The sequence below is a fragment of the Procambarus clarkii genome, chromosome 68 (genome assembly GCF_040958095.1).
Source record: "Procambarus clarkii isolate CNS0578487 chromosome 68, FALCON_Pclarkii_2.0, whole genome shotgun sequence".
NCBI classification, from domain to species: Eukaryota; Metazoa; Arthropoda; class Malacostraca; order Decapoda; family Cambaridae; genus Procambarus; species Procambarus clarkii.
Window position 1 is genome coordinate 19,956,627 of NC_091217.1, and position 15,811 is coordinate 19,972,437.

General features: G+C 53.8%; 1 protein-coding gene across 2 annotated transcripts in view; it reads right to left on the bottom strand.

Moving 5' to 3' along the window:
* The window catches only part of LOC138355578 (low choriolytic enzyme-like), a 55,037-nt gene extending 40,162 nt beyond the window's left edge, over positions 1-14,875 (bottom strand). The window contains exons 1-2 of one of the 2 annotated variants that reach the window (XM_069310887.1): positions 14,570-14,693; positions 6,107-6,283 (exon numbers count right to left, since the gene is read on the bottom strand). In XM_069310887.1, the coding sequence (XP_069166988.1) occupies positions 6,107-6,283; positions 14,570-14,603 (211 nt within the window). In that variant the 5' untranslated portion in view covers positions 14,604-14,693. Of the gene's footprint in view, positions 1-6,106; positions 6,284-14,569 lie in introns of both variants that reach the window. The other variant, XM_069310888.1, reaches the window with a different exon arrangement.
* Between the last annotated feature and the right edge of the window lie 936 nt (positions 14,876-15,811).

Here is a 15,811-nt window from a genome sequence, read left to right on the forward strand (position 1 = left end):
GAGAGTCTGGTCCTGCTGGTGGGACAGCGCTGGGAGTGTGGGGTCATGCTGGTGGGACAGCGCTGGGAGTGTGGGGTCCTGCTGGTGGGACAGCGCTGGGAGTGTATGGTCCTGCTGGTGGGACAGCGCTGGGAGAGTTTGGTCCTGCTGGTGGGACAGCGCTGGGAGAGTCTGGTCCTGCTGGTGGGACAGCGCTGGGAGAGTCTGGTCCTGCTGGTGGGACAGCGCTGGGAGTGTGGGGTCCTGCTGGTGGGACAGCGCTGGGAGAATCGGGTCCTGCTGGTGGGACAGCGCTGGGAGAGTCGGGTCCTGCTGGTGGGACAGCGCTGGGTGAGTCTGGTCCTGCTGGTGGGACAGCGCTGGGAGAGTCTGGTCCTGCTGGTGGGACAGCGCTGGGAGAGTCTGGTCCTGCTGGTGGGGACAGCGCTGGGAGAGTCTGGTCCTGCTGGTGGGACAGCCGCTGGGAGTGTCTGGTCCTGCTGGTGGGACAGCGCTGGGAGTGTCTGGTCCTGCTGGTGGGACAGCGCTGGGAGTGTCTGGTCCTGCTGGTGGAACAGCGCTGGGAGAGTCTGGTCCTGCTGGTGGGACAGCGCTGGGAGAGTCTGGTCCTGCTGGTGGGACAGCGCTGGGAGAGTCTGGTCCTGCTGGTGGACTGCGCTGGGAGAGTCTGGTCCTGCTGGTGGGACAGCGCTGGGAGTGTCTGGTCCTGCTGGTGGGACAGCGCTGGGAGTGTCTGGTCCTGCTGGTGGGACAGCGCTGGGAGAGTCTGGTCCTGCTGGTGGGACAGCGCTGGGAGAGTCTGGTCCTGCTGGTGGGACAGCGCTGGGAGTGTCTGGTCCTGCTGGTGGGACAGCTCTGGGAGTGTCTGTTCCTGCTGGTGGGACAGCGCTGGGAGAGTCTGGTCCTGCTGGTGGGACAGCGCTGGGGAGTGTGGGGTCATGCTGGTGGGACAGCGCTGGGAGTGTGGGGTCCTGCTGGTGGGACAGCGCTGGGAGTGTCTGGTCCTGCTGGTGGGACAGCGCTGGGAGAGTCTGGTCCTGCTGGTGGGACAGCGCTGGGAGAGTCTGGTCCTGCTGGTGGGACAGCGCTGGGAGTGTCTGGTCCTGCTGGTGGGACAGCGCTGGGAGAGTCTGGTCCTGCTGGTGGGACAGCGCTGGGAGAGTCTGGTCCTGCTGGTGGGACAGCGCTGGGAGAGTCTGGTCCTGCTGGTGGGACAGCGCTGGGAGTGTGGGGTCCTGCTGGTGGGACAGCGCTGGGAGTGTCTGGTCCTGCTGGTGGGACAGCGCTGGGAGAGTCTGGTCCTGCTGGTGGGACAGCGCTGGGAGAGTCTGGTCCTGCTGGTGGGACAGCGCTGGGAGAGTCTGGTCCTGCTGGTGGGACAGCGCTGGGAGAGTCTGGTCCTGCTGGTGGGACAGCGCAGGGAGTGTCTGGTCCTGCTGGTGGGACAGCGCTGGGAGTGTCTGGTCCTGCTGGTGGGACAGCGCTGGGAGAGTCTGGTCCTGCTGGTGGGACAGCGCTGGGAGAGTCTGGTCCTGCTGGTGGGACAGCGCTGGGAGTGTCTGGTCCCTGCTGGTGGGACAGCTCTGGGAGTGTCTGTTCCTGCTGGCGGGACAGCGCTGGGAGAGTCTGGTCCTGCTGGTGGGACAGCGCTGGGAGAGTCTGGTCCTGCTGGTGGGACAGCGCTGGGAGAGTCTGGTCCTGCTGGTGGGACAGCGCTGGGAGTGTCTGGTCCTGCTGGTGGGGACAGCGCTGGGAGAGTCTGGTCCTGCTGGTGGGACAGCGCTGGGAGAGTCTGGTCCTGCTGGTGGGACAGCGCTGGGAGAGTCTGGTCCTGCTGGTGGGACAGCGCTGGGAGTGTCTGGTCCTGCTGGTGGGACAGCGCTGGGAGAGTCTGGTCCTGCTGGTGGGACAGCGCTGGGAGAGTCTGGTCCTGCTGGTGGGACAGCGCTGGGAGAGTCTGGTCCTGCTGGTGGGACAGCGCTGGGAGAGTCTGGTCCTGCTGGTGGGACAGCGCTGGGAGAGTCTGGTCCTGCTGGTGGGACAGCGCTGGGAGAGTCTGGTCCTGCTGGTGGGACAGCGCTGGGAGAGTCTGGTCCTGCTGGTGGGACAGCGCTGGGAGTGTCTGGTCCTGCTGGTGGGACAGCGCTGGGAGAGTCTGGTCCTGCTGGTGGGACAGCGCTGGGAGTGTCTGGTCCTGCTGGTGGGACAGCGCTGGGAGTGTGGGGTCCTGCTGGTGGGACAGCGCTGGGAGTGTGGGGTCCTGCTGGTGGGACAGCGCTGGGAGAGTCTGGTCCTGCTGGTGGGACAGCGCTGGGAGTGTGGGGTCATGCTGGTGGGACAGCGCTGGGAGTGTGCGGTCCTGCTGGTGGGAAAGCGCTGGGAGTGTCTGGTCCTGCTGGTGGGACAGCGCTGGGAGAGTTTGGTCCTGCTGGTGGGACAGCGCTGGGAGAGTCTGGTCCTGCTGGTGGGACAGCGCTGGGAGAGTCTGGTCCTGCTGGTGGGACAGCGCTGGGAAAGTCTGGTCCTGCTGGTGGGACAGCGCTGGGAGAATCGGGTCCTGCTGGTGGGACAGCGCTGGGAGAGTCTGGTCCTGCTGGTGGGACAGCGCTGGGAGAGTTTGGTCCTGCTGGTGGGACAGCGCTGGGAGTGTCTGGTCCTGCTGGTGGGACAGCGCTGGGAGTGTGGGGTCCTGCTGGTGGGACAGCGCTGGGAGTGTGGGGTCCTGCTGGTGGGACAGCGCTGGGAGAGTCTGGTCCTGCTGGTGGGACAGCGCTGGGAGTGTGGGGTCTTGCTGGTGGGACAGCGCTGGGAGTGTGCGGTCCTGCTGGTGGGACAGCGCTGGGAGTGTCTGGTCCTGCTGGTGGGACAGCGCTGGGAGAGTTTGGTCCTGCTGGTGGGACAGCGCTGGGAGAGTCTGGTCCTGCTGGTGGGACAGCGCTGGGAGAGTCTGGTCCTGCTGGTGGGACAGCGCTGGGAAAGTCTGGTCCTGCTGGTGGGACAGCGCTGGGAGAATCGGGTCCTGCTGGTGGGACAGCGCTGGGAGAGTCTGGTCCTGCTGGTGGGACAGCGCTGGGAGAGTTTGGTCCTGCTGGTGGGACAGCGCTGGGAGTGTCTGGTCCTGCTGGTGGGACAGCGCTGGGAGTGTGGGGTCCTGCTGGTGGGACAGCGCTGGGAGAGTCTGGTCCTGCTGGTGGGACAGCGCTGGGAGTGTGGGGTCATGCTGGTGGGACAGCGCTGGGAGTGTGGGGTCCTGCTGGTGGGACAGCGCTGGGAGTGTCTGGTCCTGCTGGTGGGACAGCGCTGGGAGAGTTTGGTCCTGCTGGTGGGACAGCGCTGGGAGAGTCTGGTCCTGCTGGTGGGACAGCGCTGGGAGAGTCTGGTCCTGCTGGTGGGACAGCGCTGGGAGAGTCTGGTCCTGCTGGTGGGACAGCGCTGGGAGTGTGGGGTCCTGCTGGTGGGACAGCGCTGGGAGAGTCGGGTCCTGCTGGTGGGGCAGCGCTGGGTGAGTCTGGTCCTGCTGGTGGGACAGCGCTGGGAGAGTCTGGTCCTGCTGGTGGGACAGCGCTGGGAGAGTCTGGTCCTGCTGGTGGGACAGCGCTGGGAGAGTCTGGTCCTGCTGGTGGGACAGCGCTGGGAGAGTCTGGTCCTGCTGGTGGGACAGCGCTGGGAGTGTCTGGTCCTGCTGGTGGGACAGCGCTGGGAGTGTCTGGTCCTGCTGGTGGAACAGCGCTGGGAGAGTCTGGTCCTGCTGGTGGGACAGCGCTGGGAGAGTCTGGTCCTGCTGGTGGGACAGCGCTGGGAGAGTCTGGTCCTGCTGGTGGGACAGCGCTGGGAGAGTCTGGTCCTGCTGGTGGGACAGCGCTGGGAGAGTCTGGTCCTGCTGGTGGGACAGCGCTGGGAGTGTCTGGTCCTGCTGGTGGGACAGCGCTGGGAGTGTCTGGTCCTGCTGGTGGGACAGCGCTGGGAGAGTCTGGTCCTGCTGGTGGGACAGCGCTGGGAGAGTCTGGTCCTGCTGGTGGGACAGCGCTGGGAGAGTCTGGTCCTGCTGGTGGGACAGCGCTGGGAGAGTCTGGTCCTGCTGGTGGGACAGCGCTGAGAGAGTCTGGTCCTGATGGTGGGACAGCGCTGAGAGAGTCTGGTCCTGCTGGTGGGACAGCGCTGGGAGTGTCTGGTCCTGCTGGTGGGACAGCGCTGGGAGAGTCTGGTCCTGCTGGTGGGACAGCGCTGGGAGTGTGGGGTCCTGCTGGTGGGACAGCGCTGGGAGAGTCTGGTCCTGCTGGTGGGACAGCGCTGGGAGTGTCTGGTCCTGCTGGTGGGACAGCGCTGGGAGAGTCTGGTCCTGCTGGTGGGACAGCGCTGGGAGTGTGGGGTCCTGCTGGTGGGACAGCGCTGGGAGAGTCTGGTCCTGCTGGTGGGACAGCGCCGGTCATCAAGCCAGTAACCACAGCAAGAGAACTTCAGTTACTCGTTAACTAAAGTGATATATATCTATGACAAAATTTAACCAGCATTTCTCCCCATACTAAACCTTAATTGAAATTGGAAAGCTGAATTCATTCATGCCTTTTATTCAAATTAATATAATTCATAAAATCAGTGAACATTTATTATCGATTTAAACTATACAAAATTCAAATACAATCTTAGTTTACAAATGAACAATTTAGAATTAATAGTTGAATGCTGATCACCATTATTAAAAACTAGCTGTACCCGGCCCACGCGTTGCTGTTTCTCAGCAACGCGTGTGCGTTGCTGAGCCACAGACACCTTCCCCGTCTCCTAGTCCTTCCCACCATTCCCTCCCCCCCCCCTCCGTTCCCTCGTCCTCCCAACAATTCCTCACTCCCCCATCCCCTCGTCCTTCCAACCATTTCTTACTAACGAGGGGACGGGGCCTGTTGGAATCGGAGGGAGGACGAGGGGATGGGGAAGTGGGATATGGCGGGGAGGAGGAGAGGAAGGTGGAGTGGGGAATGGTTAGGAAGACGAGCGGACGCTGGAGTGGGGGATGTTGGGGAGGACAAAGGGACGTGGGAGGGGGAGGAATAGTGAGGAGGACGAGTGGAAGGAGGAGTGGGGAATTGTTGGGAGGAAGAGGGGACGGGTGAGTGAGGAATGGTTCGGAGGATGAGGGGACGAGACAGGGGGAATGGTGGGGAGGACTGGGAGACAGGGGAAGGTTGTTGTGGCTGGGTTCAGCTAGTTAAGAATAAAACTTTATGGTAACTAACAAGTTAAATCAAATGTGAAGTGGAAATCTGTTCAGCGTTTGCAGTTTATATCAATATTCTGGGTGGCGTGCTTGGGTCAAATCCTGTCTCACACACTCACCAGTCTCTCTCTCTCTCTCGCACACACACACACACACACACACACACACACACACACACACACACACACACACACACACACACACACACACACACACACACACAGAGTGTAATAGGAATCAGCTTTCAACAGGATTTAAAGTGTTTATCAACAAAGCATCTCTTAGTGATACTTCTTTAATAATGTCAAGTGTCCCAACCATGTACATGCATATTTTCTCTGTTGACCTCTATCATGTATTTAATTGAGGATTAGGTAGACATCACTGAAGTTGAATTTTCTTACAATAAACCATGACATTTTGGGCAATGTTCGAGTGATTAATGAATGTTAGACAACAAAACTTCTGGTGTTCAATGTCTGGGTGATTAACTAATAACAGATTCTCACTCGTGCGCGATATATCTCTCTAAAAGTATGTGTGCAGAGCAGAGCCCCAGACCCGGGCACGAGGGGGGACACACGCCCCCCCAGACCAGGCACGGGGGTGGGGACACACGCCCCCCAGACCAGGCACGAGGTGGGGGGGGGACACGCCCCCCAGACCAGGCACGAGGTCTGAGGGCTACACTTCCGCCACATATAATTCAGCTCACTAATCTCGTGAATGTAGCAGGTGCTACAGTCCACAGCCAACCAAGCTCAGATATTAACTACAAAAAATATTTTCGAGTTGGTATCAAGACGACTAAATTATCTCACATTTGCTACCTCTACTCACATTCTCCTCCCTGTACTCACCTTCCTTTCCTGAACAAGGAGAGAGCCTCACCTTGCAAGACGTTCCCTGCTTCAGTTCGCGCCACCATCCCAACAATAAGGAACGCCATTCTCAAAACGGACAAGTTCCTTGCCGAGCCGTTCATAATGATGGTTCTCCCGTGAGCCACAGAGCTGGTCAACTTCGCGCTCCCCTCCACAGCAGCCACGCGCACCACATTAACCACAACTGCAACACAAAGTTCACGATAGTCGGGAGCTTCCACACCTCAGATGATAGGGTAAATCCCTCTGAAGATGGCGCTGCTGAGTAATGAGGGGCTCCCTGTGTGCGAGATACTCACGTGACGTGACAACATCCTGCCTTGACGTCCCACCATCCTGTGGTTGCCAGGGTAGCCGGGCTCACACCAGGCGGCCTGGACGTCTGTATGGGGGTATATGGGCTGGCTGTGTACACACACACACCGACCAATCCCACCCGACACCACCTTAATTGCCTACAGATTCAAAAGCATACTTACACGTATACGTTGCATGCATACACATACATTCATAAATATATATGCATTTCAATCATTGTGATACTTATCTTACAGTTAACCTATTACAGATAGAATAACAGGCGGACAGTTACAGGAGTGTGTACGGAGGGTGGGAGGGGGGGACACGAGCAGACAAGTGTACGGAGGGGGGGGACACTAGCAGGCAAGTGTACGGAGGGGGGGACACTAGCAGACAAGTGTACGGAGGGGGGGACACGAGCAGACAAGTGTACGGAGGGGGGGACACGAGCAGACAAGTGTACGAAGGGGGGGGGGACACGAGCAGACAAGTGTACGGAGGGGGGGGGGGGACACGAGCAGACAAGTGTACGGAGGGGGGGGGGACACTAGCAGACAAGTGTACGGAGGGGGGGACACTAGCAGACAAGTGTACGGAGGGGGGGACACTAGCAGACAAGTGTACAGAGGGGGGGGGGACACGAGCAGACAAGTGTACGGAGGGGGGGGGACACGAGCAGACTAGTGTACGGAGGGGGGGGGACACGAGCAGGCAAGTGTACGGAGGGGGGGACACTAGCAGACAAGTGTACGGAGGGGGGGACACGAGCAGACAAGTGTACGAAGGGGGGGGGACACGAGCAGACAAGTGTACGAAGGGGGGGACACGAGCAGACAAGTGTACGGAGGGGGGGGGGACACGAGCAGACAAGTGTACGGAGTGGGGGACACTAGCAGACAAGTGTACAGAGGGGGGGGACACGAGCAGACAAGTGTACAGAGGGGGGGGACACGAGCAGACAAGTGTACGGAGGGGGGGGACACGAGCAGACTAGTGTACGGAGGGGGGGGGACACGAGCAGACAAGTGTACGGAGGGGGGGACACGAGCAGATAAGTGTACGGAGGGGGGAAGATACGAGCAGACGGTCGGGGATTGAACGCCGACCTGCATGACGCGAGACCGTCGTTCTACCGTCCATCCCAAGTGGTTGGACTGTGGGAGTTTTATAAATGCCTTCCGCCTGTGCGAGTGATGTTAGACGTAAACCTAACTTAACAATTGGTGTGAATTAAGGTTCCAAGTGTTTCTCCGCGTGTTAGAGTCTCCATGTAATTAGCTTTGTCGCGTCTATATGTAGAGATATTACCCTCAGCGGCTCTCAGTCTCCCCCCCCCTTGGTGTTACACTGCTCTTCACCTCAGTTTTCCTCAGTTTGCCCGCCTTTACTAGCACTTAAATCACAAACAAAAAATAAGATACTCTTTAAGTAAAAAAAAAAAAAATGCTTCAGGAGATGGAAGCACAACAAAACCAACTGTTGTGTTGTGTTGTAGTTTACCAACTACAACAATAATAATTATTATTTTTATTATTATTATAATTCATTCACAAGAAGGTATAGTAGATTTGTGATGTTACATAAGATTGGTATTTGTGCATTCTTGCCACGCCAGTAAGACGTCTCGGGGAGGCCCGTGTGTGTTGTAGCTGGTGGAGTGTACTCAGGTGAGGTGGTGTTGTCTGGTCCACTCTCTTGGTGTTTGTCTGTATGATTATTGTTGTGTTGTGAAGCACCCGCGGTCCTGGGTTACTGATTCCCAAGATTATTGCTAACTAGCAGTACCCGGCCACGCGTTGCTGTGGCTCAGTAACAGCAGAAAATTTTGGTTGAGCCACAGCAACCTTCCCTGTCTCCCAGTCCTCCCCACCATTCCCCAATCACCCGTCTCCTCGGCCTCCCAACCAATCCCTACTCCACTATCCCCTCTTCCTTCCCATCATGCACTCCCGTCCCTTTGTCCTCTCCAGCATTTTCCATTCCCCCATCCCCTCATCCCCCACCATCCCAAACTCCCCCGTCCCCTCGTCCTCCCCACTATCTCTCACTTCCGTCCCCTCGTCATCCCCACGATCCCCCACTCCCTCGTCCGCTGCCTTCCCAAATGGTTTGATGTTCCCATCAGAAATTTGAGAACATCAAGTGATCTGATGTTCCCATCACTAAAATATAAGAAAAGCAGCTAAAAAATGAAATGAAAATGTGAAAAAATAACAAAATAAACTATACTCATGAAATGAACGGTCTGGTAAACAACACAGCTCAATTCCAACGCAATTCACACAAAATAATTAAATCAAAATTAAAATAAATCAAAATCTATGAAAATTCAATTTATCAATGCAATCAGAAACATTGAAATGGAATTGTCATATTTAGTATAGCATGTGTGAGGCTCTTACATGCAACAGATGCGCTGTTTTTCCAAGAAAAACATAGTTTTACCTGTCACAAATGTGGCATCTATGCGTATTCTAACGAAATGGACAGTATGGTAAAAACACAGCTCATTTTTAATCAATAAACACTATCGCTCACCGGACAGGCGCGCGGTCAACTTAGGGGTCATGCACCCAGCGTGCGGGTAAGCGCGCGGTGACACCTAAATGTGTATACTCGTTTCAGCTTTCTCACCTTAATTCTCGTGCTACGTCGCTCGTTTTGGTATCATTGTGTTCGCAATTAAATTCCCTACAGATGTGTATGAATATAATGTACAAAAGCCTGGAGTGCCTCCCCGCAGAAAAGCCTAAAGTTACCCGCGAACGAGCACCAATTTGTACACTGCAACCTAATGTGTATACTCGTTCAATTTGATAACATCAAATTTCGTGTTAAGTCTTTCATTTTGGTATCAAATTGTTTGCAATGAAAAAAGGCGCGTATTTTAAAACTTGTCCCATAATAATAGAGCAATAACTGGAATTTTAACATTTTAATTCTGGACGCTCATCATCACAAAATTATATCTTTCCAGTGTTCTGACAAATTTTTGTGTTACATCTTTCATTTTAGTATCAAATTGTTCGCGCGACGTAAAGGCGCACATTTTAAAACTATTCCCAACATAATAGCATAATAAATAGAATTTAACAAATATTTTAAAATTTTGACCAAGAGCCAGATTCATGAAAGCACTTACGCAAACACTTACGAACCTTATACATCTTTTCTCAATCTTTGTCGACTTAGTATCCAATTATTAAACAGTTAATGAGCTCCGAAGCACCAGGAGGCTGTTTATAACAATAACAACAGTTGATTGGGAAGTTTTCATGCTTGTAAACTGCTTAATAAATGTAACCAAAGCCGTCAAAGATTGAGGAAAGATGTACACTTTCGTAAGTACTTGCGTAAGTGCTTTCGTGAATCTGGCCCCAAAAGCCTATTTATAATCATATTAGTGTTCGGACATCAAGTTTCATGTTACATCTTTCATTTTGGTATCAAATTGTGCGAATTCTAAAGGCGCTTATTTTGATATTATCCCGAGGTCGATTGGATAAAAAATAAATTTTATACAAATATTTTTTGTAGTGGACGCAAGTCCGGTCCAAAGTTAAGACTCAGGAGAAAAATAATGGGCGCGAGTCCTGTCCAAAGTTACCGATAGTGATTTATTAACACAATGTCACACAAAATAGTTCAATAAAAAATAAAAAATCGAAATGTATGGAAATAACATTGATCAATACAATAGGAAACATTGAAATGGAATTCGTGACATATTTAGTAATAACGTGCATGTTGCTATTATGTGCAACAGATGGCGCTGTTTAAAAAAAAAAAAAAGCATGTTTTTTCCTGTCACAGGGGAGGCATGTATATAGTAGATATATAAAGGTTGCGTGGTGACCGCCGGCCGGGTCGGACGTTCCTGAGGTCTCTCCGCATTGGCTAGTGTTTACGTTGGGTGATCCCTTGTTTGCCCTGCTGGTGGTGGTTTGCCACTGACGGGGTGACGTTTGCTTCGCCATGGGGACGTTTCGCCCTCCATTGCAGAGGACGCTGTCAGCTGGTCTGGCGTTTACGGTGCCGGTGGACCATCCATTGGTTGGTGTCGCCCTAGTGGACGTGCTGCATGTGCAGCTGTCTGACCTGGTGGGCATCCAGCTGCTTCAGGGCCACCGTGCTGTGGTCAAGTTCCGCCTCCAGGCTGCCTTTCAGGCGTTTCTCGAGCGGTGTGAGGGGCGTGTTTACCCTCTCCCTGATACTGCTGGCTCCGTTAAGGTAGTGAACCTTAGTGTCACCTTGACGTCTGTGACGGTGCATGGTGCCCCCTTCGAATTTCAGGACGACTTTTTAACCTCCTGTTTCGAACGGTTTGGGACAGTGTTGAGTGTTCGTTGGAACAAGGTCGTTGCCGGGCACTGTGTTGGTATGCTTGACGGCTCCCGCACCTTGACGATGTCGCTGAAGGGTAGTGTACCGTCGTCGATGTCCGTGTTGGGTTACACGCTCCGCTGCCAGTACCAGGGTCAACCGCGCACCTGTTATCGGTGTGGTCACGAGGGTCATCTGGCTGCAGCGTGCGACGTGGGAGCGACTGGTCGTGTGCATGTTCTTCGTGCGGAGGATTTTCCGCCCCTATTGCGTTCGGGCGGTGTGGGTGCTGTGCCTGAGGCGCCTGACTGCCTGTCTGCTGCTCCGCCTGTTGAGGAGAGCTCTCCGGCCTGTGCGACACGTCTAGTGCCAGCTGTGGCTCCTGGGGTTGTTCCGCCGGTGTGTGAGGGTGTCGGGCTGTCGCCTGAGCTGTGTGTTGTGAAAGGTGTCCCGGTGGAGGTTCATGTTCCGCCCCCGCCTGTGGATGTGGTACCGGCTCCCGGGGACGCGGGTTCTGCCGTTTTGGAGGGGGTGCTTCGGCGTGGTGAGGTGCCTGCCGTGCCTGAGTGTGTTGCCTCCTGTAGTTCTGCTCTTCCCGTTCCTTTGCAGAAGCGTGCGCGTCGGTGTTCTGAGGCTGTTTCCGTGGATGATGTAGACAGTGTGGGTGATGTGGCCTCTGTGGACTCTTCGGACGGTGCGGGTGTGGCCTGTGTGGATATGATGGTGGAGGCTGTGCCTGCGGCGGGGCCTGCTGGGAGTGGTGTGGTGCGGCCTGTCTCGAAGCGTTCGCGGCGGGCTCGGAGTGTCTCCCCCCTTCGTGGTGTGCCTTGGGAGGAGGTGGGGGAGTATGGTGCTCAGCTGGCGTCCCCCGCCGAGGATGATGGTGCTGTGAGGGGCTCCGACGTTGCTCCCTGTGCCCCCCCCTCCTGCGTCTCCTGCTGTTGGGTCCCCGCAGTGGGGGATTGTCCCTGATGGTCGGGACCTCGTCGTGAAGTTGCGGAAAGATGTGTGCCAGGGAGCCTCGGCTCCTGTGCCCTGTGGTGGGGTCGCTGCCGCGCCGGCAGTTCCCCCTCCTTCCTTGCCCCGGTCTGGGGGTTGCCTAGCCCCGTCTGCTGGGGTCGTGCCCTGTGAGGGTCCGGAGTTGGGCCCTTATCGGGATGCCCGGGTGCTTCCGATCCCGTGGTGCTCGTCAACCATCTGGGTGTCGTCAAAGAAGGAGTTTGTTTATAGGGTGCCGGATAGCATGTCTCAGCCGAGGGTACAGCCTGATGGCCGGCTGCCCGCCGACCTGTGGGTGGTTTGGGAAGCGTACCGCTTGCGCTTTCCGTACCGTAAGTTTCCGGAGAAATATTAGTTCCCATCTTGCGCGCACCGCTACGCCGTGCCTGGATCAGCTGCCACCGTGACCATGACGCCCCGCCCCCCGGTGCGGGGAGTCTCCCTCTGACGTTCGCCTCTGTTTTCGTCGCAACTCTACGGCCCATCACGTCTACCGCTTTTGACTTTCTTCTCCTCTTTACCATCAACGCGTCTCCTTACATCTGTCCTGGTGCAGTCATCGGGAGAGTTACCCATTCATGCAAACTGCACCTATTCTCAAGAAGAAGAGGAAGATATATAAAAAGACGCGCCTATTCGAATGCAACGTTGTAACAAAATTTCAAAGCAATCGGTAAAGAGGTTTCGAAGATTTCCTTCACATGAAAAAAACAGTTTTTCAAAAAAGCATGTTTTTCCCCGTCACAGACGTGACATCTGTACAACATGTATATATAAACTTGTTAGAATGCGAATGGAACGTTGTGTGAAAATTTCAAAGCAATGGGTGAAGAACTTTCGGAGATTAGCGATTTTGAACAAACGACCATTTCCATTTTTATTTATATAGATTATGTGGTTGGTGTTATATTGTGTTACGTGGTGTTATATTGCTAATTATGTGGTGTTATATTGGTGTATATCGCTACACACTACCTTAATCCTCTTAACTGCCAAGCATAAGAAGATTATTAATATGAATAACGATATGAATTTATATGAATAAAATGCAGGAGGAACCTATTACAGAGGTTAGGGAGTACTAGGAGCAGAAGAGTATGATGAGTATGTTTTATAATGAGACTAATTACTCTCCAAAACGCCAGTGCAGCATGTTGGGCGGGAAGATGTAGGCAGCGACCTGTCCCTCAGCCTCACTGCCGCCTCCCACAACCACTTCCTTCTTGTGCAACATGAAACAATTTGTAACAGTTGGAGTTAAAGTCGTGAGTGTTACACAGTGTTCACAGCCTCGGTGCTCGAGGACTTGCCCAGTCAATCCTTACACGAGGAGCTGCTTATCCTGCAGCCTTCCCCTGACTATGGCGGCGACACAGTGCTTGGGTGACACAGTCCAGTTTATTTGTTGTTCTTGCGAGCGCGGCACCTCTAATGTGCCGCGAGGTCCCCCCCCCCCCTCCATGCCAGTATTATCACTATGGCAACACTGCCTAGTCAACCATCTGCTTCTCCCCCCCCCCCCCCCCCTCACTTCCTCCCATGCTATATCCACACATTTCTCCCTTTCCTTCTCATTGTCATCTTTCATTTTTCTCTTAAATTACACTGTCCTCCCTTCACCCCCCCCCCCATCTTCTGCTAAACAACTGAAGTCCTCTTCCGGTCTCCATCCATGTTCACACTGTGGTAGAAGGGACAGTCGAGTGTGTGTGTGTGGGGGGGGGCGTGGAGGCGTGAACAGCGTGCAGGGAAGGAACAGTGTGGTAAGAACAATGTGGAGCAGGAGCATTGTGGTGTAAAGAGCAGTGTGTGGTTGAACAAATTGTGTTCAATTGTGTATTATTATTATTATATTCTACCACAGACGTGGCCACACATTTACGATCCTAACCCACAAATATACATCATCTTGTGTCCTTCATGTGTGTTTAAGATCTGTTAAAGATATAGTTCAGGGATTTATTGGTCAACCACAGAAGGTGATTGTAGTGTTTTTAAAATGCTAGTCTAATCTTCATACACAATACATAAATATACAGGCAGCTTATATTTACACATACAGGCCACCTGTTGGGGGCGAGGTTTACACAGTGAGGTGATAGGGGTCTTGTGTAGCACTTGTATACAGAGAGGAGGTCCTCGTCCAGTGATGGGAGACTGAAGGGCCTCGTTTACCCGCCACCGACCACGCACCCGAGGCAACACACACACACTCTAGATGAATCACATTGGTGAAGCCTACACATATGGGCGCTGGTGGCTAAATGGACTGCACGCTAGACAAATAATCCTGTGGACCCGGGTTCGATTCCCGGCGCCGGCGAGAAACAAAATGGGACAGTTTCTTTCATCCTGATGTCCATGTTACCTAGCAGTAAATATGTACCTGGGAGTTAGACATCTGCTACGGGCTCCTTCCTGGGTGTGTGTACTCACCTAGTTGTGCTTGCAGGGATTGAGCTTTGTCTCTTTGGTCCCGCCTCTCAACCATCAATCAACTGGTGTATAAATTCCTGAGCCTACTGGGCTCTATCATACCTATATTTGAAACTGTGTATGGAGTCAGCCTCCACCACATCACTTCCTAGTGCGTTCCATTTATTAACTACTGACACTGAAAAAAATATTTCTAACGTCTCTGTGGCTCATCTGGGTACTAAGTTTCCACCTGTGTCCCCGTGTTCCACCCGTGCTGAAGTGTGTGTGTAAAAATTTTTTAGTAGTTAGTAACAGATGATTGATTGACAGTCGAGAGGCGCGCCGAAACAACAAGCTCAACTAGGTGAATACTTGAGGCAACACGCGTACTATCACACGCCCACTAATTAACACACCTGAGACTACACACCTTCAACAACACATGTGCCTAAATATGTGCTCATCAGACACAAAACAGTTGGGAGGAACAACTGATGGCAGGTACTCACAGAGAGACTGTCCCGGGCCGCCTGGCTCCGCCCTGCTGGTCACCTCACTCTCATGTAAACACTCGAGGTGGATTACTGGAATTCTCTAACGCCTGTTCGAACGTCAAATTATATTTTTATGGTAGTTAATATTTATTCGTTCCCTCAGCGTTTCACAAATTAGTCAAATATGTCACCACTATTCGTAAAATGTTCAGTTGGGTTTGGTTAATGAAAATGTTGTAGCAATTGAGACACAAAATTCAGTGCCAGTATTTAGGGAGTGCGGCGACCAGCAGCGGAGTCGGACGGTTATGGGGTCTCTCCGCTGCTACATTTGCTGGACGGTGTTTACATTGGAAGATTGCTGGTTGTCTTGCCTAGTGGTTGTTGGCCACTGTCGGGGTGACGTTGGTCTCAGTGTTGGTACTTTGGTGCCGCCGCTGACGAGGAAGGTGTCGGCTGGGCTGACTGTTCCCTGTGAGTGTGGATCTCGAAGGTGATCTGGTTGAAAATCGGACAATCTGGATGGTCTTCGGGTCATACAAGATTACAGAGTGTTGGTAAAATTCTCCAAACGTTACATGTTCCAGAGTTTTCTAGACTTTACGTCAGTCTTTAACGTAAATTACGTCTCACACAATTACGTCAGTCCCTCACTGACGTAATTTTGTTAGTCAGTGAGGAAGTGTATATAGCACTTGGTCACCGGCGTCTTTCTCTCCAGGTTTAGTCAAGACGTTGCTGAAGGTACACTTATGGGACACCCAGCTGTAGCCAAACTTCTCCTGGTGATGTCATTGACTGCTTCATGTCTGGCAATCTTTCCCTGGGACTTATGACAGATGAGACCGTGACTGTTGTATTGGTCTGCCCACGCATAGCCGCAGATACACCAGTGTTCAGTGCAGATAGGTTAGGTATGGCGAGGTATGCACCAATACTTGGATCCCGATGGTCCAGGTGGGTAGCTGGCACAGTTAGGAGGCAGGCTTTGTCCTTCCCAGAAGCCAGGTCTCGGCCAGCCAGCCTTCCAGTCAGGTCCCAGAGTGGGTCTCCAGCAATACTGTGGCAATTTTCTCCATTTTAAAGTTATCCCAATTGGCCTGTTTGCAATCGTTTGGAAAAGTTGGTCGAGGTTGAGAGTTGGCAAGATTGTCCCACTGACCGGCTCCATCCAAGAA